The sequence below is a fragment of the Channa argus genome, chromosome 2 (genome assembly GCF_033026475.1).
Source record: "Channa argus isolate prfri chromosome 2, Channa argus male v1.0, whole genome shotgun sequence".
Classification (NCBI taxonomy): domain Eukaryota; kingdom Metazoa; phylum Chordata; class Actinopteri; order Anabantiformes; family Channidae; genus Channa; species Channa argus.
Genome location: NC_090198.1, coordinates 31,714,526 through 31,739,211, shown reverse-complemented (window position 1 = coordinate 31,739,211; position 24,686 = coordinate 31,714,526). Strand labels below are relative to the sequence as shown.

General features: G+C 38.5%; 2 protein-coding genes across 5 annotated transcripts in view; both read right to left on the bottom strand.

The window, feature by feature from the left end:
* LOC137108253 (EMILIN-1-A-like) overlaps nucleotides 1–7,996 on the bottom strand; it is a 29,886-nt gene extending 21,890 nt beyond the window's left edge. For 2 of the 3 annotated variants that reach the window (XM_067492642.1, XM_067492651.1), the window contains exon 1: nucleotides 7,560–7,996. In XM_067492642.1, the coding sequence (XP_067348743.1) occupies nucleotides 7,560–7,690 (131 nt within the window). In that variant the 5' untranslated portion in view covers nucleotides 7,691–7,996. The remainder of the gene's footprint in view (nucleotides 1–7,559) is intronic. The other variant, XM_067492633.1, reaches the window with a different exon arrangement.
* A 7,544-nt stretch (nucleotides 7,997–15,540) lies between these two features.
* Nucleotides 15,541–24,686, bottom strand: part of vps13c (vacuolar protein sorting 13 homolog C) — a 74,006-nt gene continuing 64,860 nt past the window's right edge. For both annotated transcript variants that reach the window (XM_067492615.1, XM_067492622.1), the window contains exons 83-87: nucleotides 22,950–23,064; nucleotides 20,993–21,081; nucleotides 20,798–20,921; nucleotides 17,596–17,673; nucleotides 15,541–17,485 (exon numbers count right to left, since the gene is read on the bottom strand). In XM_067492615.1, the coding sequence (XP_067348716.1) occupies nucleotides 17,384–17,485; nucleotides 17,596–17,673; nucleotides 20,798–20,921; nucleotides 20,993–21,081; nucleotides 22,950–23,064 (508 nt within the window). In that variant the 3' untranslated portion in view covers nucleotides 15,541–17,383. The remainder of the gene's footprint in view (nucleotides 17,486–17,595; nucleotides 17,674–20,797; nucleotides 20,922–20,992; nucleotides 21,082–22,949; nucleotides 23,065–24,686) is intronic.

The window sequence follows — 24,686 nt, the reverse complement described above, 5'->3', positions numbered from 1 at the left end:
AATGATTTTCAAATCTCATCAACCCATATTTTATTCACAATAGAACATAAAGAACATACTAAATGTTAAAACTGTTTAAACATTTTACCATTTGATGGAAAATATTTGCTAATTTTCTAAAAAAGTTGGAAAGGGGGCAATAGGCTGGAAAACAAACTGATGCAACTTAAAAACAAATGGAGGAGCATTTGACAACTAATTACATTAATTGTCAACAGGTCAGTAACATGACTGGTTATAACAGGAGCATTTCAGAGAGGCAGAGACTCTCAAATGTAAAGATGGGCAGAGGTTCACCAATCTTTGACAAACTGCATCTAAAAATTGTGAACAATTACAGAAAAATGTTCCTCACTGTGAAATTTCAAACAACATCCCACCATCTACAGCATATAATATCATCAAAAGATTCCAAGAAATAGAAGGATTCTCTGTGTGCAAGGGCATAGGCCAAAAAAGGTCAAAACTTGATGCATGTGATTTTTGAGCCCTCAAGCAGCATTTCATTAAAAACATCCATGATTCTGTACTTGACATCACTGCATGGGCTTAGGAACACTTCCAGAAATCATTGTCTGTTAACAAAGTTCATTGTGCAATCCTCAAATGTAAATGAAAGCTGTATCATGCAAAGAAAAGCCATATATGAACATAATCCAAAAATGCCGTCATGTTCTCTGGGCCAAAACTAATTTTAAATGGTCTGAGGCAAAATGGAAAAATGTTCTGTTTCTGTTTTTTGGAACGATGGATGTTGTGTCCTGAGGACTAAAGAGGAGAGGGAGGATCTGTCTTGTTATCAGCAGACAGTTCAAAAGCTTGATGGTATGGCGGTGCATTAGTGCCTATGGTGTGGGCAGCTCACACATTTGGAAAGGCACAGTCAATGCTGAAAAGTACATAGAGATTTTTGAGCAACATATGCTCCCATCCAGACAATGTCTTTTTCAGGGAAGGCCTTGCATATTTTAGCAAGACTGAACCACATACTGAATCATGCATCACAACATACTGCATCACAACAGCATGGCTTCACAGGACAAGAGTCCAGGTGCTGAACTGGCCTGCCTGCATTCCAGACTTTTCACCAATAGAAAACATTGGGCACATCGTAAAAGGAAAAATCCGAAAACAAAGGCCCAGGATTGTTGCATCAGACAAGAATAGGACAACATTTAATTCAGTTCAATTCAACTATATTTATATAGCACCAATTCACAACAAAGTCATCTCAAGGCACTTTACAGAAGTATAGAGAGAACCCAACAATTCCCCTTGGAGCAAGCCCTAGGCAACAGTGGGGAGGGAAAACTCCCTTTAACAGTAGAAAACTTAAGCAGAACCAGGCTCAGGATGGGCGGCCATCTGCCTTGACCGGTTGGGTTGAGTGGAAAGTGGAGTGAGAAAAGAAAAGAGCAACTAAAGCAACAACAAAACATTGGGCAGCTTGGTAGGACCAGTAGTACACAGCTCCAAAACCAAGGACACCTGTAGAAAGGGACAGAGAGGGAGACAGAAAAGGAGAAAGACAACTACACAGAGTTAATGTAATACAGTGGTGAAAATTGAGGGGTGAGAAGATAGGAGAGAGGGACAAGAGGATAGAGACTAGCCTATTATCTTAAGCCAAGTGAAGATCGTTGGTGACTAATTCAAAATGTTGAGGAGGAAAGGAGAGAGGGACAGGAGAAGTAAAGGAGCTCAGTGCATCGGGTCCCCCCGGAAGTCTAAGCCTATAGCAGCATAACTATAACTTACTATAAGCTTTATCAAAGAGGAAGGTTTTGAGCCTAGTACTTAAAATTAGAGAGGGTGTCTGATTCCCGAATCTGAACTGGGAGCTTGTTCCACAGGAGAAGAGCTTGATAGCTAAAGGATCTGCCTCCCATTCTACCTTTGGAAATTCTGGGAACCACAAGTGAGCCTGCATTATGAGATCAATGTGGTACTAGGTCTTCTATATTATGATGGAACTTGACGGTTCAGAGCTTTATATGTAAGAAGCTGGGTTTTAAATTCTATTCTAGGTTTTATGGTAAGCCAATGGAGAGAAGCTTATGAAGATGAAATATTATCTCTCTTGCTAATTCCAGTCAGCACTCTTTCTGCAGCATTGTGGATTAATTGCCAGCTTTTTAGGGAATTACTGGGGCATCCCGAAAGTAGGGAATTACAGTAGTCCAACCTAGAAGTAACAAATGCATGGACTAGTTTTTCAACATCATTTTGAGACAGGATGCTCCTAATTTTGGTAATGTTCTGTAGGTGGAAGAAGGCTGTTCTAGAGATTGGTTTTGTATGTGAGGTAAAGGACAAATAAATCCTGGTCAAAAATAACTCCAAGGTTCCTCTCTAAAACTCCAGCAACTGGTTTCCTCACTTCCCAGACATTTACAGATTTACAGAAAAGAAGAGGGGATGCAATACAATGGTAAACCTCAATCTGTTCCAACTTTATTGAGATGTGTTGATTCCATCAAATTCAAAATGATCCAATATATTCCATGAAATTTTAAACTTTCTCAGTTTCAACATCTGATATGTTGTTTATGTTCTATTGTGAATAAATTATGGGTTGATGAGATATGCAAATCATTGCATTCTGTTTTTCTATGTTTTACACATCATCCCACATCATTTGGAACTTGGGTAGGATTAAAACACATTAACATAATATAAGATTAATAGATTAGACCTATTATTAACTGACAACCACAGTTGCTGGCGGAAATTGACATACACTCATTACATACTTGACTATCGTGGTAACCCTGGACTTTAAATAGTTTTGACTGAGGCAGAATGATCTCTGTAAGGATATTCTAGAATTTGGTGCAAAAGCTTTTATTTATCTGGGGCATTCTGACATTCAACACAGGCTTAAAATTATACATACTGGGTAAAAACTACACATACAGCAGAAGCTATAACTCAAAAGGTAGAGCAGTTGTTCACTAATTGCAGGGTCAGTGATTCATGTCTTAGCCCCAAAAGTCCAATATTACCAAGATCCATATCCATGAGTGTGTGTGTATGTAACATCACAGCATCAGGTTGTTGGCTTATGTATTGCAAAGCTTGAACAAGTCTTTGTTTTGATTACCAGCCTAACACTGAGAAACTGTGCTGAGCAACTTGTTTACTTTTCAAATTCCAATTTTGATATGTTCTTTAGTCAAAAGAGGATCCCAACACTTTGGAAACAATCTAATACCTCCTCTAATGCTGTAATACCTTGACATAGTTGGTCTTATGGTGGATGAATGATAATGAAAGATGCCAATAATCCAATCTTATATTAAAACCAACTCAAACTAAGAATGTATGTATTGATTTGGGCATAATGTACAAGCTCTCAATTTACCAGTCAATCTACTTTCCAACCCTCACCTACGGTCATGAGCTTTGGGTTATGACCGAAAGAATACGATCCCAATTACAAGTAAACGAAATGAGTTTCCTGTGAAGGGTAGCTGGGCTCCGCCTTAAAAATAGGGTGCGGAGTTCTGACGGTCTGACATCCGAGGGTAGTTTGGAGTAAAGTCGCTGCCCCTTTAGCGTTGAAGGGAGTCAGTTGAGGAGGTTCGGGCATTTTATTAGTAGGAGATCCTATGGTCCCACTGGTCCCGGGAAACACCTGCATAGGTTTTGTCAAAGCTAGAGTGAAACACTGCACCTCTAAGTTCCTGAGTAAATCACATTTTATAATGATAGCAGGTACTGGGTTTGTTTTCGCTTAACCAGACAGCAGTGTTACTCCCTCTAAAGAGTTAACTCTGCACACTCCTGACCTGTACATCATAGCAGCCCCAGAGAGTTCCCATTTACCCTCCAGCACCTGGACCCCTGGTCTCCAGAATAGACTTGTGACCTTTGACACCCATCTGGAAGGCTCAGCACCCAGAAATGTGCATTTACAGTTATATTTAGTAATTTAGCAGACACTTTTATCCAAAGCACTTACAAGTTAAGTACAAGGCAGCACAAATCTAAATCAAGGAGAAATCATCAAACCAAAGTCCTATAAGAAGAAGTCTTTCCGTGTAGTGAGATAGTTAGTTGCTGTGAGAGAAAAGGATAGGGTTAGGTGGAGGCAGAGGATTTGCTGTGGTGACCCCTGAAAGGGAACCCTCAAAAGGAAAAGAACAAGTCCTCTGTTCGTTAACAGTGACACCTAATGTTCACCAGTCACCTTTGACCTCCAGGTGTCTGACAGAGAGGAGCAAGTTTCTCAACTACAGATGATAGAAACTATGTTATTAAACCACTCCAGAAGTGAAGTCATGCCTTCTTTTCTATTGATGCACCAGCCTCTGCCACTTGTAGCTGTGTTGGAAACGAGGAAAAAAGGCAGCCAACCACAGTGCCGAAATCTGCAGTAATATTAATAATGTTTGGGAAAAAAACATTTCTAATGATATTCACTGTAAACAAGAATCCATACAGAAAACTTGAGATTTTCAGGCTGCAGGATTCGAACAGGAAATGAGTCATTTGGGCGTTTGTTTAGTTTTTTGTTGATGACTTCAGAGCTGGGTTATCGCCAGGAGGACAAGAAATTACTCACTTTTCTGAGGAGTCTGACACTGTCAGAAGAAAGAATTTTAGTACAAATTCAAAGAAAATATCCTCTTTAGATGCTGTGATGACATGATGTAAAGCTGTTCCACTTTGAGCAACAAATGAACATTTATCTCTGATTGCATCAATGTGCTTCATAAAAGCAATCAACTAAATAAATAATGTTTCATTAAACACACAGAGGAGTTTCTGCCGATCTGATATCAGGGGCTGACACGATTACATCTTATGTTCATGCAGTTCTTGGTAAATTTTTACAACCAAGATGCCACAAGACAAATCTTTAACAAATCATCTTCTCTTTCAATTAGGTTTTCTTCTAGTTCAGTTTCTGTTAGTGTTTTTTATTTATGCCATGGAGGTCTACACCTGACCTTCAACTGAAGTTAAAGGGTAAATGTGATGAATCTACCTTGATAAACATTACACGAGATAAGATGAGACTTCAGGGTTCAGCGGTTTAAAAAGAACAAAAATCTGTTAATGATGAAAACAATAGTGTCGCACAAGTGTAGATGATTGCACAAGGAGAAGACAAGGAGGGTGTGGGTGGGTGGGGGTGTTCACATATTCTGTGACAGTCAGGGGTGGGGGGTATTTATGTTGTCTGTAACCAGCCTGAATGTTGCTAAGTGGAAGCTCTTCTGTCTGTTCACACTCTGGCCTTAGGCCCCTCAGACTGTAGCCTGTATTTGTCCACCTGTACCATGTCCTGGGTGACAAACTACATGGAGATCCCATCTCTAAATGTGTGGCAGGGGTCAATGGCTTGGTCCAGCTTTTTTTAGCCTACTTCAATTACTGTCTGGGCTTTCAATTTGGCTGTGGTGTTTATGAACTACGTCAGCTTCCTTGTTCACAGTGGGATCAGGTCTGGAATCAAAATATGAAATGTGCAGCAGGATGTCCCCCACCCCCCCCTCAAGTTGACTTTGGGCATGTCCAGAGATGCAACTCAGACCGGAATCTTCAGTATGAAGCTGAAACCAAACATCTGTCTGCAGCTGCTTTTAAACTGATGATCCTACACAGCTGTTTTGCTTCAAACTCTCTAAACTTTTTTAAAGTCTGACAAACTCTACTGACTTCTATTGACATAATCACTGGTCTAAAAACAGCTGTTTCAGTCTCCCTTAAAGAGCGACCTGACCGATGGTCAACTTGCTTTCTTTGGCTTAATTTAGGGTGTAAATGTGCAATAATGCTTTTAAACTTTCCTCTGACTTCACTGTATCAAATTATTTGTCAGCCACAGCATGCAGATTGTCTAGCTTCTCCCCAGAACAAATCCAGGCTTTCTGATTAGTTTGTCCATTCTGTTACTGTCTGCCACCTTCATAGAAGATGGAACTGGCTACCACAGACTCATATAAAATCTGCAGCATGCTGCAGTTGACCATGATTACAAATGACATAGTAAACTAAACTGAAGGTTCCTTTCAAGTGATGTCATCTGGAGGCCTTTTTCAGCTGGAAGTAGAGAGATATTTTAATATTGGGAAATCAGACAGACATTTAATGGCATTTATGTACATGAACTATCCAAACCGAAACCAAAAGAAGTGAAAGTGATCTTTAATGGACAGCTGTAGGAGTATTGTATTTGTATTGATTGTCAGAGAACTAATTTGGGCAAATACAGGAAAATACAGGGGGGGGAGGTAGAATTGATGTATTTAATTAATTTGGCCAATTTTTAATTCAGCTGTCTGAGTACTATGAGTGAGAAAGGCAGCTTCTACCATCATGCTTTTGGGTCTAAACATTGTCAAATGATAATGTGTGATAACTGTATATGTGTCTGTGTGTGTGTGTGTGTGTGTGAGTAAGTGAGTGACTGAGTGACTGAGTGACTGAGAGAGAGAGAGAGAGAGAGAGAGAGAGAGAGAGAGAGAGAGAGAGAGAGAGAGAGAGAGAGAGAGAGAGAGAGAGAGAGAGAGAGAGAGAGAGAGAGAGAGAGAGAGAGAGAGAGAGAGAGAGAGAGAGAGAGAGAGAGAGAGAGAGAGAGAGAGAGAGAGAGAGAGAGAGAGAGAATGCATATATACATTTATGTGTAAGTGTATATAAACTTAAATCTAAATAAAACGCCTGACTATAATTCAACATCTCAGTCAGACATGCATTGTGTATGACAGAAACGGTGCTCTGAACAGTTTCATCAAAAAAACAGCAGAAGATTTTTTTTATCAAATACTTTTCTCAAAGTGATTCTGATCTATTTTACAGTCTGTGCAAAATTATTTAATGTTTGTACACTTATAGTGTTGTCTTTGTGTGATTACAGAGTTACATTTCACCCCATACAACATGAGTTCATCTCATTAAATTCTTAATTTGTGGTTCTGCTAATTTGGCTTCAAAGTCATCTAGTAACATAACAGTGCTGCTGTGCGAACTGCCCTCATCCCGTCTCAGTCTAGACACACATATCAATCATCCTTACCTCTCACCTTTTCATCGTCTTTAATGTGGCTCATGAGTCATTTTACCGAGATAAATTATATGCCCCCCAAACACATCTGCCCCTGGTCTCACCAGCTCAGATTTTACCTAAAATAATTAAACTCAAGTTTAGTTAAGTTTTAGTGATTCTGAGCTGATTCTACAGAGACAGCAGAACATAATGGAAATGGGATTAAATGTGACGTTTCTCTTAGTCCTTGTCAGAAAAATTCCAGGCTTTTCATCACTCTTACTCCTCACACAGAGAAGATATGTCATCAGTGAAAGAAACTTCAGCTTATGATGGTTTAAATGAACCAAACATAAACTATTATCGTTACCATGGAAACACAGCTGGGAGGAGAGAGTTGATATCGTCACAGCTGCTGCTTCCCGTCCACTCTTTCACAATAAAACATCTGCTGCACGCACGCACTCACGCACACACCCTGACGTCACCATAATTTCTTTCTTCATCCCTCCCCCTCACCCCCACCTTCATCATCATCATCCTTTCCGTGCACGTGTCATCTTACCTGTGTCTGCTAGCGGCGCGGGCTCCGTGCGCGTGCCCGCTCGCGTATAGGCTGTAGGAGGGTCGCAGCGGGAACGCGCTCTTGGCATGTCCGCAGAACGCCAGCAGCAGCAGAAAGAATCGCGCTACCATCGCTGATCAATAGTCGATGAATAAGTTTATCAGAACTCGGTCAGAGTGGGGAAAAAAACTCCCGTCTCCATGGAGACAACAAAGTTTTTACGAAGTCTGTCAGTCCCACATGATCAAAACCAGACCTGATGCAGGGTCCGATCTGCTCTGATACTCATACGTCTAATCCTGGTGCTGTCGGTGCTGCGGATCCTGCGAGTCTTGATCCGGTTCGCTGCGGTCACTGTTCGTTCATCAGAACCTTTCCTGGAAACAAAGACAAGAGGAAAACGTTGCGACAGACTGAACCGAGACCAGCTGCTCCTCCTCTTCATCATCACCGCCCCCCGAACTGTCCCCGCCCTCCCCGGAGGAGAAACCAGACACGTGCGGCTCCGCACCCACACCTGAAAGCCGGACTGGGCCGGTTCGGACGGTTTTCTGATAATTACAAGAAATAAATAGCTTCTCTTTTAGTGTTTTAATTGCGACAGATAAGTTAAATAAAAAATTGGTTCTGGTTCGGATTCTGGTTAAAAGGTACAGTTTATAACACGAGTCCATTATAGTACGTTATATAGTCTGTTATAGTACGAGTCTTTAATAAAACAGTGTTTGTCTCATTAAGAACATGGTTGTGTTTGATTTTCCTGATTCTGAGACAAAATTCTGAACTAAAAACTTTTTTGATATGTCAGTATTTTAGACAGAGCCACAACTAGATGCCGACATGCACCAACACAAAAACTAAAAACTTCTACAACTGTTAATAAAAACAAAGAGCTTTACATGAAGCAGTGATGACAGAATGACATAAATAATAATGATGCTCAGACGTTGGATTTGAGAATAAATAATGAAACTTTTAAGAATGATGATAAATGTGACGTTAAAACATTATTGTCCAGTATAAGTCAAGTTACCAGGGAAGGTTGTTAAAAAAAGCTTCTCACAGAAAGTTTGTTGGTCTAATGGTTTGTTGGAATGTTTGTTGGTTTATTGACCACTGGGATAAAGGCTCTGCTGTGGAGCTTGGTAGAAATCAGTGTGTCTAAACCTGCTCCACTGTCCAGTCAGTGCACTTTGTATTGGGTGGGAGACAGTGTCCAGAACTGACAGGAGTTTAGACAGCATTCTTCTCTCAGCTACATGTAAAGGGTCCAGCTCAACCCCCCAGACCATAAAGCAGAAACATCAGACAAGTCAACACCAAATTCGGACATTTCTTCTCTTAACAAAAAACAAACAAACAAAAAAACAAAACAAAACAAAACTTTTTCAGTTTCAAAGTTTTTCAGATCTCATACTTTGTGTGGTGAACCCCCCCGGCTTCCCACTCCCTGGGGTGGAGACAGACCACCCAGACTTCTTCACTCACTTTAACCACTGTTTTCTGTTTTATGGCTCATATTAAATTGAGCTTTTGTATTACACACATTCCAGACATGGAGCCTCAGGTGAGACACACAAAAACATCATAAATCTGCAACACAACATGTACATGTTAAACAAATAATGTTTAACATGAGCAGTATGACACAGTGTATCTAATGAAACAAACATTCTCACTGTAGAGTTTCACTAAGGACATTTTTACTCTTTGATTTCCTTCACATTTTCAATGCTCTGTAAATGCTCATTAGAATCTGTTAAAATCAAACTAATAAAAATGTAAGATGAAGGAAAAGGTTTTCTCTGATTAAAGACTTGATTTAAAACATTTACCTGAACCACAAACCTTTGATTAGTTAAAAAATCCCTAATTTGCTCAAAAACAGAAAAGCACATCACATCTGAGCTTCTTGAAAAATATGTGGATAATGAAAATATGTGGATAATGACATCAGAGCTAAGACTGAGACAATGTTCTATCAAATTCTGCTACCAACTGACATGTGCTGCACTTGCCTGTGATGTCAGAGTCAGGGGAAGGGAGGACTTTGACTTTCTATACACGCATGTAGCTTATCTTGAGGTAACATAGTTCAACAGAACACTGGATCACAGCCTGTTAGATCACAAGCAACAGTCAGAACAGTGCCTGAAAACTGTCACATCCAGCAGGTGTCACATTTAAAACTCATTAAATTCAGACAGGTGAACTGAGAGAGACCTTATAGTAGTAGAGATGCAATCAAATGTGGTAACTGATCATCAGCTGTGAAAATTAGAAAATGCTGCTTTTATTCTTCTGAGGCTGCATTGGTAAAAACTGCTATAAGAAATAAAACAAACAATGAAATTTTAAAACCACCGCAACCATATGATGAAATTCTATTTTGTTAATTGTTTTCTCCTTGACTTAGATTTTTGCTGCCTTGTACCTCACTTGTAAGTGGATAAAAGCGTCTGCTAAATGACTGAATGTAAATGTAAATGTAATTCAGGTAAAAACCCGCTCTCTCAACCCCTCCAGCCTGCAAGTGATCAGCTGGCAGGGTTAGGGTACTTAGGAAGCAATAACAAAACACACACAGCAACATTATTGTTGTAGCTGGACATTACAAATCTGTTTCTAAGTGCAGCTGTAAAATCTTAGAAATCCAGAGGGTGTTCTCCTGACCTCTATTAGTGAGTTCAAAGCTTATAAAGGGAATAATTAAGGAAGCATGTTAAAAAACAAAGCTTCTCACAGTAAGTTTGCTGGTTCAATCCCTGGTCCAGCACATTAAAATCTGGGTGGAAAAAGCAGCACTGCTTCCTTCCTCATCCTTCCTCCACTTCCTCCCTCCCTCAGCCTATAACTGCACCTGCTGCAGTGGAGCTGCAGATCAGACTGTGTTGTACCGAGCAGCTTCTGGGTCTGAATGGGATCGGAGAGTGGTGACCTCTCAGTGAATCTGAAAAATAGGTCAATTCCTGTTTTCTGACACCAATCAACAATTTGATTCGGGTGACTGAGAAGCTGAGTAATAAAAAACCAGAAGAAAGAGTAAAAACATGTCAGGTTACTTATGACTTCCTGTTCTCCTTCAGAATAAATGCCTTACTTTGGGTCTGCTTGAACTTTGAAAACATGAATTGCAGATATTTCTGCCCTGCTTGTAGTGAAACTCTAACAAAGACTTATGGTCTGACAGAAATCTGCATTCTTGCTCTGATTCAGAATCAGCTGTTTGGATTCTGTACTACAATAAACATGGGTTCAGTCTGATATCAGCGTTTGCAGGAGTGTTTAGAAATGTGAGCCGGAGGAAAGTGGGTCAGGAATCATGAATTTCAGGCTCTGCATGACTATCATCAGGAGGAGGATCTGACAAGAACATGTTCAGCTGTGGTGACGACAGAAACCTGAACCAACCCCCTATCCAGCAACCACCTGGGTCAGACCAGGACCAGCAAAGACAGATTCATACCACGTGACTCTGCTGCTGTTTAACTCTAACTCTTTGTCTGAGGACCTGTAATGGTCTTCCTGTAGGTTTTAGTCTGGGTTTGTGGCATAAGTGCAGTTTCTAGAGGTCGATGCAGTTCAAGCTGATCACCTTTAAACAGAAACAGCTTCATATTTAGTCTGAGTCTGCTGCACGGCACTACGCTAAAGGAGCATAGCTAGGGGCCTAGTTAACACCCCTGCTACACTCCACCCCCCCATCCAACCCGTGTTTATTTAACTTCCTTCAGGAACGTTTCTTTTCCCTGAGGAAAATCTGCAGCTTCAGGTTCAATACATTCCTGACAAACAGAGACACTGAGGCACTAAGTGACTTGGAACCCAGCAAAGACCAAGTTACCCACTTAGTCTTCATCCTCCTAAATATCAACACTAAGACCCAATTAGACAGCATCACACGAAAACATGAACAAACCAAACTCAAATGTTTTCTAATTTTGATTTTGTTGCCTCTTGTAATGATTTCATATATTTGACTGATATTTTATTTTCATTGTATAACTTTAAACTGTTCCTGTCAATTCATGCTGTATATTTACACAAAGCATGATGGGAACCGCATTTTAACATTGGACAGACTGAGTTCATATTGACCTCTGCTAAATTCAACATGGTTTGTTCATATATTGTGCTTATTTTATATATAAAGCTTAACTTCAAAAAGTTAAAATGCAATGATTCGATGTCCCCTTATTGTTGTTTTCTGTTAAGGTTTGTGTAGAAATCAAACATTGTCCTGTGTTTAGCCTGAGGCAGCTGGAAGTCATTATCACCACCACCACCACCACCACCACCACCACACACAGCCTGACTGTTTTCACCACATTATAAATTCTCTGTAGCCTTAAACACACACACAAAGACATCACCAGGAGCTAACAGCTAACATGCTAACAGGTAACAGGCTAACACCAGTGTTAAATAAACAGTTATTTGTCATTGTTGTGTCACAGTCTGTCACCAGTTTCTCCTTTTCTCTTTCCTGAAAGATTTTATGTCTCATTGTAACAAATAAGTCAGACTGAAAACTGTCATCAGAACTGGATCTTGGTGTGTCCTACCAACTGAGCATACATGGAAGACATCCAATGGGAGGCGCCCAGGAAGCATTCTTATAGATGTCCAACCCACCTCAATGCAGCTGTTCTACTTCAAGCAGAGTCTGGATACTCAAGCTCTGCACCCTTTCTCTAAGGCTGTGCGTGGCCAATCTATGAAGGAAACTCATTTCCAGCGCTTGCAATCACAATCTTATTATTTTAGTCATTACCCAGAGCTCATGACCATAGGTGAGAGTAGCAACATAGACTGACTGGTAAATTAAGAGGCTTGCCTTAATTAGCTTCTCTTCAGCTCAACAGTTTGGTGCAACATCTGCATTATTGCTGATGCTGCACCAATCCAGCTGTCAATTTCATGATCCATTTTACCCTCACTCATGAACAAAGCCTCAAGATACTTAAAGTAACTTCATTTGAGGCAGTGAATCACTCCTAACTCAAAGGGGGCAATCCATCGTTTTCCAGCAGACAACCATGGCTTCAGACTTGGAGGTGCGTAAATCCCATCTGATTCACACTCAGTTGCAAAGTCTCGGTGTCTGTTTCTGACTCTGTAAATTCACTGTAAATTTTGAGCACCAGGTAGACTCAGTAGGAGTGAGAACCCCTTTTATTTAACTAATCTTTCTCCTGTTTCAGGTTACGAGCCTAGGGTATACACACTTTTAGGATGCCCCAGTAACCCCCTAAAGAGCCTGCAATTAATCCAAAATGCTGCAGCAAGAGTGCTGACTGGAACTAGCAAGAGAGATTATATTTCACCTTCACTAGCTTCCCTCCATTGGCTTCCCATTAAATTTAGAGTAGAATTTAAAACCCTGCTTCTTACATATAAACCTCTGAACGGTCAGGCTCCATCATATATAGACGACCTCATAACACCACATCATCCCAGTAGACCACTTCGATCTCAAAATGCAGGACTTCTTGTGGTTCCCAGAATTTCCAAAGGTAGAGTGGGAGGCAGAGCCTTTAGCTATCAAGTTCCTTTCCTGTGGAAATAGCTCCCGGTTCCGATTCGGGAAGCAGACACCCTCTCTACTTTTAAGTTTAGGCTCAAAACCTTCCTTTTTGATAAAGCTTATACTTAGTTATAGTTATGCTATAGGCTGCTGGGGGACCCCCCTCCTCTTGACCCTATTGTTGTCGCTCCTTTTCTTTTCTCTCTTCACTTTCCACTCACCCCAACCGGTCAAGGCAGATAGCCGCCCACCCTGAGCTTGGTTCTGCTGGAGGTTTCTTCCGTTAAAGCGAGTTTTTCCTCTCCACTGTTGCCTAGGGCTTGCTCAAGGGGGAATTGTTGGGTTCTCTCTATACAGTATTGTTCAAAATAATAGCAGTACAATGTGACTAACCAGAATAATCCAGGTTTTTAGTAGTTTGGGTCTTGTTTGTTTTCTGAGAATGTACTGCACCTACTGGTAACTTGCTTGCCACGTAGCAATAAAAAAATACACAAACAACCTGGATTTTTCTGGTTAGTCACATTGTACTGCTATTATTTTGAACAATACTGTACATCTTTATAGTCTACAACCGGGGGCAGCTGTAGCTCAGTTGGTAAGGCAGTCGTCCATGGACCAGAGGGTCAGTGGCTCGATCCCCGCTCCCAGCTACATTGCGAAGTGTTCTTGAGCAAGACACTGAACCCCAAGTTGCTCCCGGTGGGTCAGATGAGCACCTTGCATTGGATAAAAGCGCTAAAATACAGACCATTACTACTACATTTACAAGTCTTGACTTAATTCTGTAAAGTACCTTGAGATTTTTTTTTGAATTGGCACTATATAAATAAAGTTGAATTGAATTGAATTGAATCCTGTCTTTTATTTTGTGTATTTGGGTTGTTAAGGTAAGGTGGGGTTTTTGTTAGGGTTTTTTGTTGTTTTTTGGCATTGCTGACCTCTGAAAGTATTAAATTGCTACATTTCGTTTTTGGAAGACTTGTACTTGCCGGTTTTTGCTTGGGAATGAAAGAGTGGGGGAGCACAGGGTGTTATGCCTAGGTTCCCCTAAAACAGTGGCATAACAGTGCATGTTTAGCATGCACTGTGTGATGAAGCAGACAGAACCAAATTATCTGCAAAAAACAGAGAAGATCTTGTCACAAACAAGATCAGTGACACTGTCACAGTGATCACACTGTTACCTTTACTGACACTACAATAATTTAAATTCTGAAATTCCTGTGGTCAAACTCATGACAGAAACTGAGAGTCACATGTAAACCTGAACAACAGCACAAGAAAACAAACATCACTAACATTTGATTACACCTGTAAAGACACTGAAGCCTGAGCAGATCAGCAAACATCTCAGTGTCCCAAAATAAGAACTTTTAAAAGATTTTAATGATACATAACAAACGAAGCTGCAGAATTTTAGGTATAAGTAAGTATAAGGAAATACATCCAGTTGATGCTTGAGTAACTATGTTTAAGGTCAACAGGATGTGTCAGAGAAATGTTCAAACAATGATTTTAATCCTAAAATGTTGTTTAGACTTGTTTCACAAAGAATTATATATATTTTTATATTTTAGACAGACAAATTCAGCAACCTGCAGGTCTGTTGGAGGAAACTGGGTTCACACCTTAAACTTTGTCTGCCATGCGACAGGTCTGACCGACTTCATTCATCACAAGCTTCCCGAGAAACTGAAAGAAAATTTATAAAAACTACACATTCTCAGCTGTACAGGAACAGGAGCTCATCCAACTGTTGTGGTGGAAATGATCAATCAGTGTTTGCATGGAGACAGGATGACGGGCGGTTTACAAGCTGACTGATGACCTGTTAAACTTTTTGTTGTCTGCAGCTTTCAGCCTGAAATAATCTGACAGATGTTTTATTAGTCCAAATGTTTAAAGGTGAACTTATTTATGCTCAATGTGTGTTCCCCTAAACACAGGACGCATCCGTTGTATTTTTCAGCACTTGTCACACAGAATGACTATTATTAGATGACAAAAAACATTATTAATATACTGTAGCATACAAACCACCAGGGAATACTTGTCCCGTCCAGGTTCAGTCATACAGTTCAGGGAATAGAACCAACAACTTTCTGCTCACGGGCTTGCTTCTCCTACCTTCAGACCACCACAGCTTCCAGTCATTAAGGATTGACAGTAATTCTTGTGATTTGAAGCTGAGGTTTCCTGAAGACTCAATAGTCTTTTTTTTAATTTGTCTACAAACAAACAAACTGGTGTACTATTATTGGATACATGATAAAATATATGAATGCTTTTATATTCTTATCATGTTTGTCTGACATAGAGAGCATTTGGTTTTCCCTGAAGCTTCATCTGGAAAACAAAAGAAAATGGAAACTTTACTCAGTGTCTCGGGGTCAAAGGCTAACAAGAGGACCCCAGCTGGTGTTTTGCCATGACAACAAACCAGACAGGAAACATCTGGCATCTGCTTTTATTTTGGACATTTTACAGAACTTTTTTTCTGAAAAACATGTTTTATCACCCATTTTTTATGTTCTATGATCAAATCTAATAAACAGAAAACTACTATTTCTGCAAAATAACATCAGTTATTACAACATTGAACTTTACTGAAGTCAAAGTATAAAGTAGTACAAAAGAGAAATATCCTAGAAAAGAAGAAACAAGACTTCCCACTTTTGCTAATCCATAAAACAATTTTTTATAGTCTTGAAACAAAATCAAAGAAACAATGTGAAAAAAAGTAACAATAAAATTTAACTATGTATTCTGGGCAATGATTTTAAACATTGGCTTTATGTAGTTTTCTTAATTAGCTTTTTTTTTTCTTTTTATCAAATTGCAGTGCCTTAAGCTCTCAAGACCAGGATGTATTATCTGGCTTGTGTTGTGGAGGTAGCTGTGAATGCTGTGGTTCCTCTGTATGGTGATACAATTTGCCAAAGGTGTTTCTAAAAGGGGTGAAGCCAACATGTTGTTTTATTGTTTTGTTGTATTGTTTTGAAATATTGAGTAGTTTAGGTTGTTTAGAAAGGTTTCTATGTCTGATTTTCGATATGAACAGATTACTGTAAAAGCTTTGAAAAACATAACCCTTTCATAGATATTAGACAATTTCACCTGTAGAATTTAGTATGGATGGGATAGTTGCTTTTCCTTTTTACACATTGGCTGATTTGGCAGACTTCCCTTTTTCTTTACTGAATGGAAATTGTTTGTATTTTATCTGTTAAATAGGGAATTGTTTTTTTTAACAATTAATACTTTTATATTTAAAGTTAGTTTAGTTTATTTTGTGCTTGTTCACTTGGGTTGTTTTGAGTATGTTACTGAGTTTTTTTAATCTTTTGTTCTAAAGTAATTTCCATTTTCTGGTATTTTTCTCATTGTGAATATTTCTTTTAAGTACTGCTTTTCTTGTTAGGATTGTAGCAGGCTAGAGGTTATAGTTATTGTTAACCTCTTTGATTTTCTTTGTTCTTATTGATGGATGTGAAGGTTTTTGCTGTGTGTTGGTACAGTATAGTTCTTCTAAATGTGGTTCTTTTCTTTCCAAGGAGAGAGCAACTCTAACAAGGCAAAGCCGTTTTCTTCTGGAATTAATAAAGTTTTGTGAGAGTGAAATAATGGAGGGCATCTTTACCTCACAAATCACAATTTAACCACTGGTCTTAGTCATTGTTAAAAAAACATCAAGATGCGATTAAAGCTAATTTTTACAATCTGCTCTTTAATTTTTCAGGTTTATTTTAGATGTGGTTTCCTGACAGATGTCAACAAAACAAAAACAAAGACAGAAATAAATGTGACATTTCTTCAGCATCATGTTTATATCAGACTTGAACAAAGACATCAATGACACATTGACTTCCTAAATATTGTTTCAATGTTACATGTTTTCATGGCTTCATCTAAACCTGCAGCCTATACTCAAACAGCAGGGTCCACATTACCCACAATCCCCAAAGTTAAATGATCTAAATAAAAATAAAAGTACATTAAAATTAACTCTGGAGAGACATAAATTACTATTATCGTCTTAACTAACAGAAGCTGCAGATTTATTAGAAAAGTGAACATAAACTACGATCACATAATTCACTTTGACATTAGGCTTTTAGTGGGACTCAAACCGTCAGAGTAAAAGCCCCCTAATGAGTGTGCTTTATTTCTTTAAATTAAATTGGCAACTTCCTGTGATTGGACAAATGCTTCCAGCAGCGTCCATTCTGATTTTATTTCTAAAAGGAACAGTTCCATGTGTCAAGAAAAAAACAGCTGCAGACAGGAAGTGATATCACTGTTGGGTGTTGAGTTTTAGGAAACGCTGGGACTTTTGTTTGACCATGTGATGCTGCTGCTGACACACCTGAGCCTCTGATATGGCCATCTGCAGCATCTGTAGGTAACCATGGCAACCAGGTGAGAGACGGGCCACACACACACACACACACACACACACACACACACACACACACACACACACACACACACACACACACACAGTACCTGAGCAGTGTGTGTATCCAGGAGCTGAACAGTTCTCACTGACTCGTCACTGCGATTCAGCCTCAGCACATGCTGCTCCTGAAGCACAAGAAAAAAAGGAGGAGAAAATTTCTAAAGTCATAAAAACATCTGCGATTACATGATTTTACATTAGAGTTAGAAAACTGGCAAATCAAGTGAAAATATTTAACATGATTTAAAATAAATGATTAATAAAATCTTTGTTTTAGTATCACCACATCTTTCAGGTTTATTTAAAAACTTTTGAGATTATTTCAGATTTGACACATGTACCTTGACCTTATCACAGATTAATTTCAGTTATGTTTTATGTTTACCTCAGGTTTATTTCAGAGTTTCCTTTGGGTTATTTCAGGTTTATCTCATGTTTAACTGTTAGTAACAGTATATCTGGTTCTTTTTACCCTCACTGTATGTACTCGTACTGGACCTCTAAAATAAATGGTCTACACTTATATAGTGCTTTTCTCCCTATTGTTACTCTTTATTATAGCACTTTATACTGCTACTCATTCATTTGGGGCGACTGTGGCGCAGGAAGGTAGATCGGTCATCCACCAATCTCGCTGTCGTTGGTTCGATCCCTGGCTCCTCCGGTCACATGTCGATGTCGATGCTAAATAGATGCCCGAGGTTCATCACCAGTTAGTCCACGTTTCAAATTAATTTTCCTTACTCAGCGATGCACCTGCTGAGAATCCAACTATGGTCATCGGCAGCTCTGTAGTCAGATACGTGAAGTTAGAGACTCTAATGGCCATAGTCAAATGTCTTCCTGGGGCCAGAGAGGGCGACGTTGAATCATATTTTAAACTCCTGGCTTAAGATAAATGTAAATACAGTAAGATTATTATTAACACGGGAGTAAATGACGCCCAATTACGCAAATCGGGGGTCACTAAAATGAATGTTGAATAGGTGTGTAACTTTGCCAAAATAATGTCGGACTCCGTAGTTTTCTCTGGACCCCTGCCAAGGGGTTTTGGGGAAAACCTAGGCTGGGGAGCCTAGGGAAGACCTAGGCTCATTGTCACATCTCGTCTTGAATACTGGAACGCTTTGTTGATGGGGTTATAGGTATTCACAATAAAACCCTTGCAGATGATCCAAAATGCAGCGGCTAGCCTAATTTTTAATCAGCCAAAAAAGACGCATGTCACACCACTTTTTAGATCTCTACACTGGCTTCCTGTAGCTGCTCGCATCAGGTTCAAAGCCCTCTCTCTTGCTCACAGGGGGGTTAACTCGACAGCTCCCGCTTACCTCAACTCACTTATTCAAGTGAGTTGAACTGCTGAAAACAGAACTCTTCCTATGCACTTAAATCTCTTAAAAAAATAATAATGAAAAATAAAAAATCCTTTCTGCTCTTTCTCTCACTTGCATCTCGTGAACAGTGAACACTTTTCTTATAGGACTTTGCTTTGATGTTTTCTCCTTGACTTCATAAGTGAGATTTTTGCTTGCCTTGTACCTCACTTGTAAGTCGCTTTGGATAAAAGCGTCTGCTAAATGACTAAATGTAAATGTAAATGCTGATTAGTAGAGATGACATCCATCCTACTTTAGATGGTGCAACTTTCTTATCAAGAATTATGGCTTTATTAGACAACCAAAGTATGACAGTCCAGGGTTGAGCCTACTTTAGATGGAGCAGCTGTCTTACCAATACGATTTATTCGTCTTACTGAAACTTGGTTGCAGCAGGAATAACATATCAGTATGTCAAACACCACTTCTATTAGTTAATGCATACTATCCTCCAGTCCCTTATTCAGAGTTTTGAATTTTCATATTTTCTATCTGATTTAGTGCTTGGTACAGATAAAGTCATTATAGTGGGTGACTAAAATTCACGTAGATGCTGACAATAACTGCCTCAACACTGTGTTTAATTCATTATTAGATTCAACTGGTTTTTCCCAAAATGTAAATAAACCCACTCACTGTTATAGTCAAACCTTAGACCTTGTCCTTACGTATGGCATTGAAACGGATAATTTAACAATATTTCCTTACAACTCTCTTCTGACTTACCATTTTCTAATAACATTTGAATTTACAATAAAAGAAAAAATTCCACTAAAGCAGATGCTTAAGTGAAAAAGCTGTAAACAAATTTAAACAAACGATTCTTTCATCAATTGCTTCACCATATGTCAATACAATGGAAAGTAGCCACCTTAATGTTACTCCTGGACAACTTGATTATCTTGTTGACAATTCTGCACCCTCACTACGTACAACAGCCAATAGTGTTGCGCCTCTGAAAACAAGGCGGTAAACCAGAGGAGGTAATCTCCATGGTATAATTCGAAAACACGCAACTTTAAACCAGCAACACAAAAGTTAGAAAGGAAGTGCCATTCCAGAAATTTCGAAGACTCTCATTTAGCCTGGAAAACAGTGTAAAAATGGACAAAAAAGTTCTCTGTGATGCCATAACACCATATTATTCATCAATAATAGAGGAAAACAAGAACAACCCCCATTTTTTCTTTTAAGCACCATAGCCAGGCTCAGTAACAGCCATAGTCCATAGTCAGCCGCTAGGCTCCTGACTAGAACCAGGAAGTTCAGCCACATTACTCCTTGTCTTGCTTCTCTACATTGGCTCCCTGTTCATCCTAGGATATATTTTAAGATTTTACTGATTACTTATAAAGCACTCCAGGTTTTAGATGCATCCTACATTTCTGTCAATTCCATAGGTGCCATTACGAGACTTAAGATTATCAGACTGTGGATAGTTGTCTGTTCCAACTTAGTTAAAAATCAAGGGGGATATAGTATTTTATGGCTCCAAAACTGTGGAATGACCTGCCTGAGGGTTAGTGTCATCTTTTAAGTCTTGTCTGAAAATGCATTTTTATCAAATTGCCTTTCCTGAAACTGTTTCCTTGTTTTAGTATAAATATCTATCTATACCACTTGAAGTATTTTTAGTTTCTGCTTGGCTTTGATTTTATACAACCTGATTTCATTTATTTGTTTATATATTTTTCCCCTTTTACTGTACAGTACTTTGTACTTTGTTTGATTAAGTGCTTTATAAATAAAGCTATTGTATTACTATTTTGGAACAGCACTAATAGCATTGGATTTATTTCAGGTTAATCTCAGTTTTACCTCAGGATTATCTCAGGTTTAACTTTGGTTTATTTTAGGCCCATCTCGGTACCTTGCAGTAGATCTTCAGTACAGATCCGGTCACAGCTGGAGGACGATAGAAGTTCTCGAACAAACACTCCCACTCTTTGTTGAAATGACCCACAAAGTCAATCTCCTTCACACACATGACCCTCCTACAACAAAGTTTAAACAATAAATGATATACACAGTAGTTTAATATTAGGAGATTTGTGAGGGTGTGTACCTGTTAGTGATGAGTATGGTGGTCTTTCTGTGTCCAGGATACATACAGTGATCTCTGAATACTTCACCCTCCAGTTTCAGCTCTGAACGCTGGAAGAACAAACACACACTTTCCATTTGTCCTTATGTTGAGTTTATTCAGCCTCACATTAGCATCAGCTACATAACATACATCTATATAAGATAAAACAGGTGATGTTTGAGCCCATGCTGGGTTGTGAAATGCAGTTTTCTTTCCATCCATCTAGGTTCTGTTTGAATATTGATTTAGCCATAGCTCACACTTAGTACTTCTTCCTTTGTCTTATTTTTTAAACCTAGTGATCTATTGTTTTCAGCCACACGTGTTACTAAAAGTTTAACCACAATATTGTCTTTAATTTTCACTGTCTCACTGGTACAGTCCATCTGATGTTACAGCTGGTTTTCACACCAAAACCAACTATGGAAACTGCACAGGTCATAATGTTGATGAAGTGACGGAACAAATTCATTCCATGCGTACTTGTGGTTTAACTCAGGACAAGTCTGCCCAGTTTAAGTCACACATTAATGAGTTTGAAGATTTTTAAAAACTCTGTACTTAGGCATAGAAACTAGTTTTTGTCTCTTTGGCTCACAGTTATAATATTTTACATTTATCTGTTTTGTGGGCACAATATTCAGTGTCTTCCTGTAGATGCCCCCCAGGCCATATTTATCTGACATATGAACAAAAATATTTTGGAGAACTAAGACAGAAAGTGTGAGTTGGGAGAGCAGTTTTATTAAAACTAAGATTTAAACAGAAACATCACAGACACAAACCTTAAAGTGTAACACAAAGACAACAAGGTAAGGGGGCAGAGGTCATGCTGACAGTGCTGCAGAATATCAGATTTAATCATCCAAAGAATATTTGATTACAAACATAAATATTCATATACAAGTTCAGAATGACTGATGCTATAATTGTTTACAAAAATATTTCTAAGATCTACAAGAGAAAACTGAAAACACATTGATTAATTTTCTAGTAACTTAATTACCAATGACAAAATTATAAATGGCTCTAAAGAAAAAACTATTATACAAACTTATGGTTATTATAAATGGTTATAAACAGAATTAAAAGTTAATTATAAGCATATATAAGCATAAGCAAATGTTTTATCTAGAAAAAAGCAATAAAACAGCAGAGTTAAAATGTCTGAGCTCAGAAAGATTAGTTTTTGGCATGCATAGGAACCGGATCAATCTCAGCAGGATGTTCACAGGTGGATATTTCTAATCACAGTATTTATAAATTAATGTAGAAACAGAATCATGAAAATTTAACTGGTGACAGTAAGTGTAGTTTATAGTTAATAGTTTGTGTATTAAAAGCTCTTGAATGATTTAATCAAACCCTCTTTTATTCCTCCTCCGGCTGCATGAAAGACAAACAAAAGGAGAAGACGACAAGAGAAGAGAAGGACATGGTAAAAGAGAAAAAGAATCTAGAAAAAAGGGCAATTTTTAAAATGAAAAATCCACACACTGATTAAATTTTAAATTAAAACACAATGGTTCCCTGACACTGTTTATTTAATGTGATGCTGCAGCAACAAACTAGTGCAGCTTACTCTAATTTTGAGAAACTATTTAAATATTGAAACAGGTAAAAAATTATCATCTTGTGACTTAAAGTGTGCAGGGGTGTTACCAAATAGATAAAAGGTAAAAATATTGTAGGTAATCTCTCTAAAAGAAACAACAGAACACAGATAGAGGGAGTCAGGATTTTGTGTTTTCGTGTTGTTCATGTTGGACTGAATTGGTTTCTTTTGTTTTAGTTTCTGTTCTGTTCTGTTAAAAATATGGTGACAGGTGTTTTTAGTGCAGGTTGTGTTCTGTCTGAATAAAACTGAACACAAAAGGGACGACAGCTGAAACCAAATTAACTATTTAGAAAAACAGGTTTTCAGAAGTGATCAAACCTGGAAAAGGTCAAAACCCTGTGACTCGGTCAGGTCATACGGTCGGATGATGCCATCCTCCCTAATCAGACGGGCTGGACGAAGTTTAGTCACCTCCTCTGTGGCCTCTGCCACCCTAAAACAAAACAACCAGAGTTCACAGTTCACAGTCTGAGTCACAGTAAATTGTTCTGGTTCAATTAAAGGTCTGTGGTGTAACCAGCCATCACATTAAATCTCTTTAAACAATATGAATAATTTCAAACGGAAACTGAGTTTTTCCAGTCAAAGATGAATAAGTTGATTAAGTTAAAGTAGCAATGTGCTGATGACAGAAACATGAAGAGTTAGACCAGAAACATCTGTTTCTCTCACACTGATTTAAACATGTTGCCTTAGGGTTCAGGATCTAAATAAATGAACTGTTTGAGATCAAATATGAATCACATTCACAATAACGCAGGTTTAGTCTGATGCAAACAATGCAGATAAATCTTTATATAGGTGCATTCCTCACCTTTCATGACCTCTACAGTGACAGCATGAAACAGTAACATTACACAGGTTATCATGAAGAGACACATGACAAATACACCCTCCATACAGAGGAGGACGAGGCGGAGGAGGAGGATGAAGGCTACTAAGGTTGTTGAGAAATGGTTTGAAGACACAGCATGTTGTCAAAGTTCTTACCAATTTACTGAAATACTGTGTTTAAATGTTTGTTGTTGTTTTGTTTTTTTGTTTTTTTTTTTACATTGCATGCCCTTCTTGCAGATATCCTCGCATTTTATCAGGATTTGGGACCAGCACCAAGCCCTTCATGACTGTGTGGGGTCACACCTGGTGGGGTGGGATCCGAACCTACAGCCTTCTGCATCCCAACTATGCTATGCCCATTAAGCCACCAGGCCCCCTTTACTGCATAAAGTACACTATATTATATTAATCGCACCAGTAAGGTAAAAAGGCGCTATATAAGTCCAGACTTTTTACCATTAAATAAATGTTTATGGTGAAGTAATTAAATACATGTAGTATTTACATTAGTTTGTTTAAAGCTTTTTCAGTGGCTCAACATTAACATAAAAAGTTTCACACTGTTTCTCAGTTTTAAATACATATTGACATTTTACTTCTAAATAAGGACATTAATATTGCATTTTTACGGCTTAGCCCATATGCATTCAGTATAAATATTTTTATATTTATATAAAAATGTAAATTATTATATAACTATATTATAATTTACATTTGCATTTATACATTTACACATATCGAGCAGAAATACTAGTCAATGCTAGTATTATTATTGTATTTTATAAATAGTATTTATAGCTAATGCCACAGTTTCTTCATTTTGTAGTCTTACAAAATATGTTAAAATGTTGCAGTTTTCTCTGTGATGCATCTGTAACCAAGGCCTGTTTGAGTGATGCCTCTGGGTAACAGCACTTATCAACAACAAGATGCTGACCGTGTGTCATATTCAAACTTCAGCCTGTGGGGGACCAGGGATGCGGACGAGTCAGACTGAGAGACTAGAGAAGATACTGTATCAATAAAATTATGAATTTTTACAATCAACCTTTTTTTCTTCTCCCTGTAAACTTAAATCCACTCAACCACCAAGCATTAAAAGACAAACATAGCCGACTTGGATGAAGTTGAATGGAGACTACACAGCTGCAAAAAGTGGAATGAATTCTAAGATAAACTTTAAGCTGTCCTATAACTCCACCACAAAGAGTTTATTCT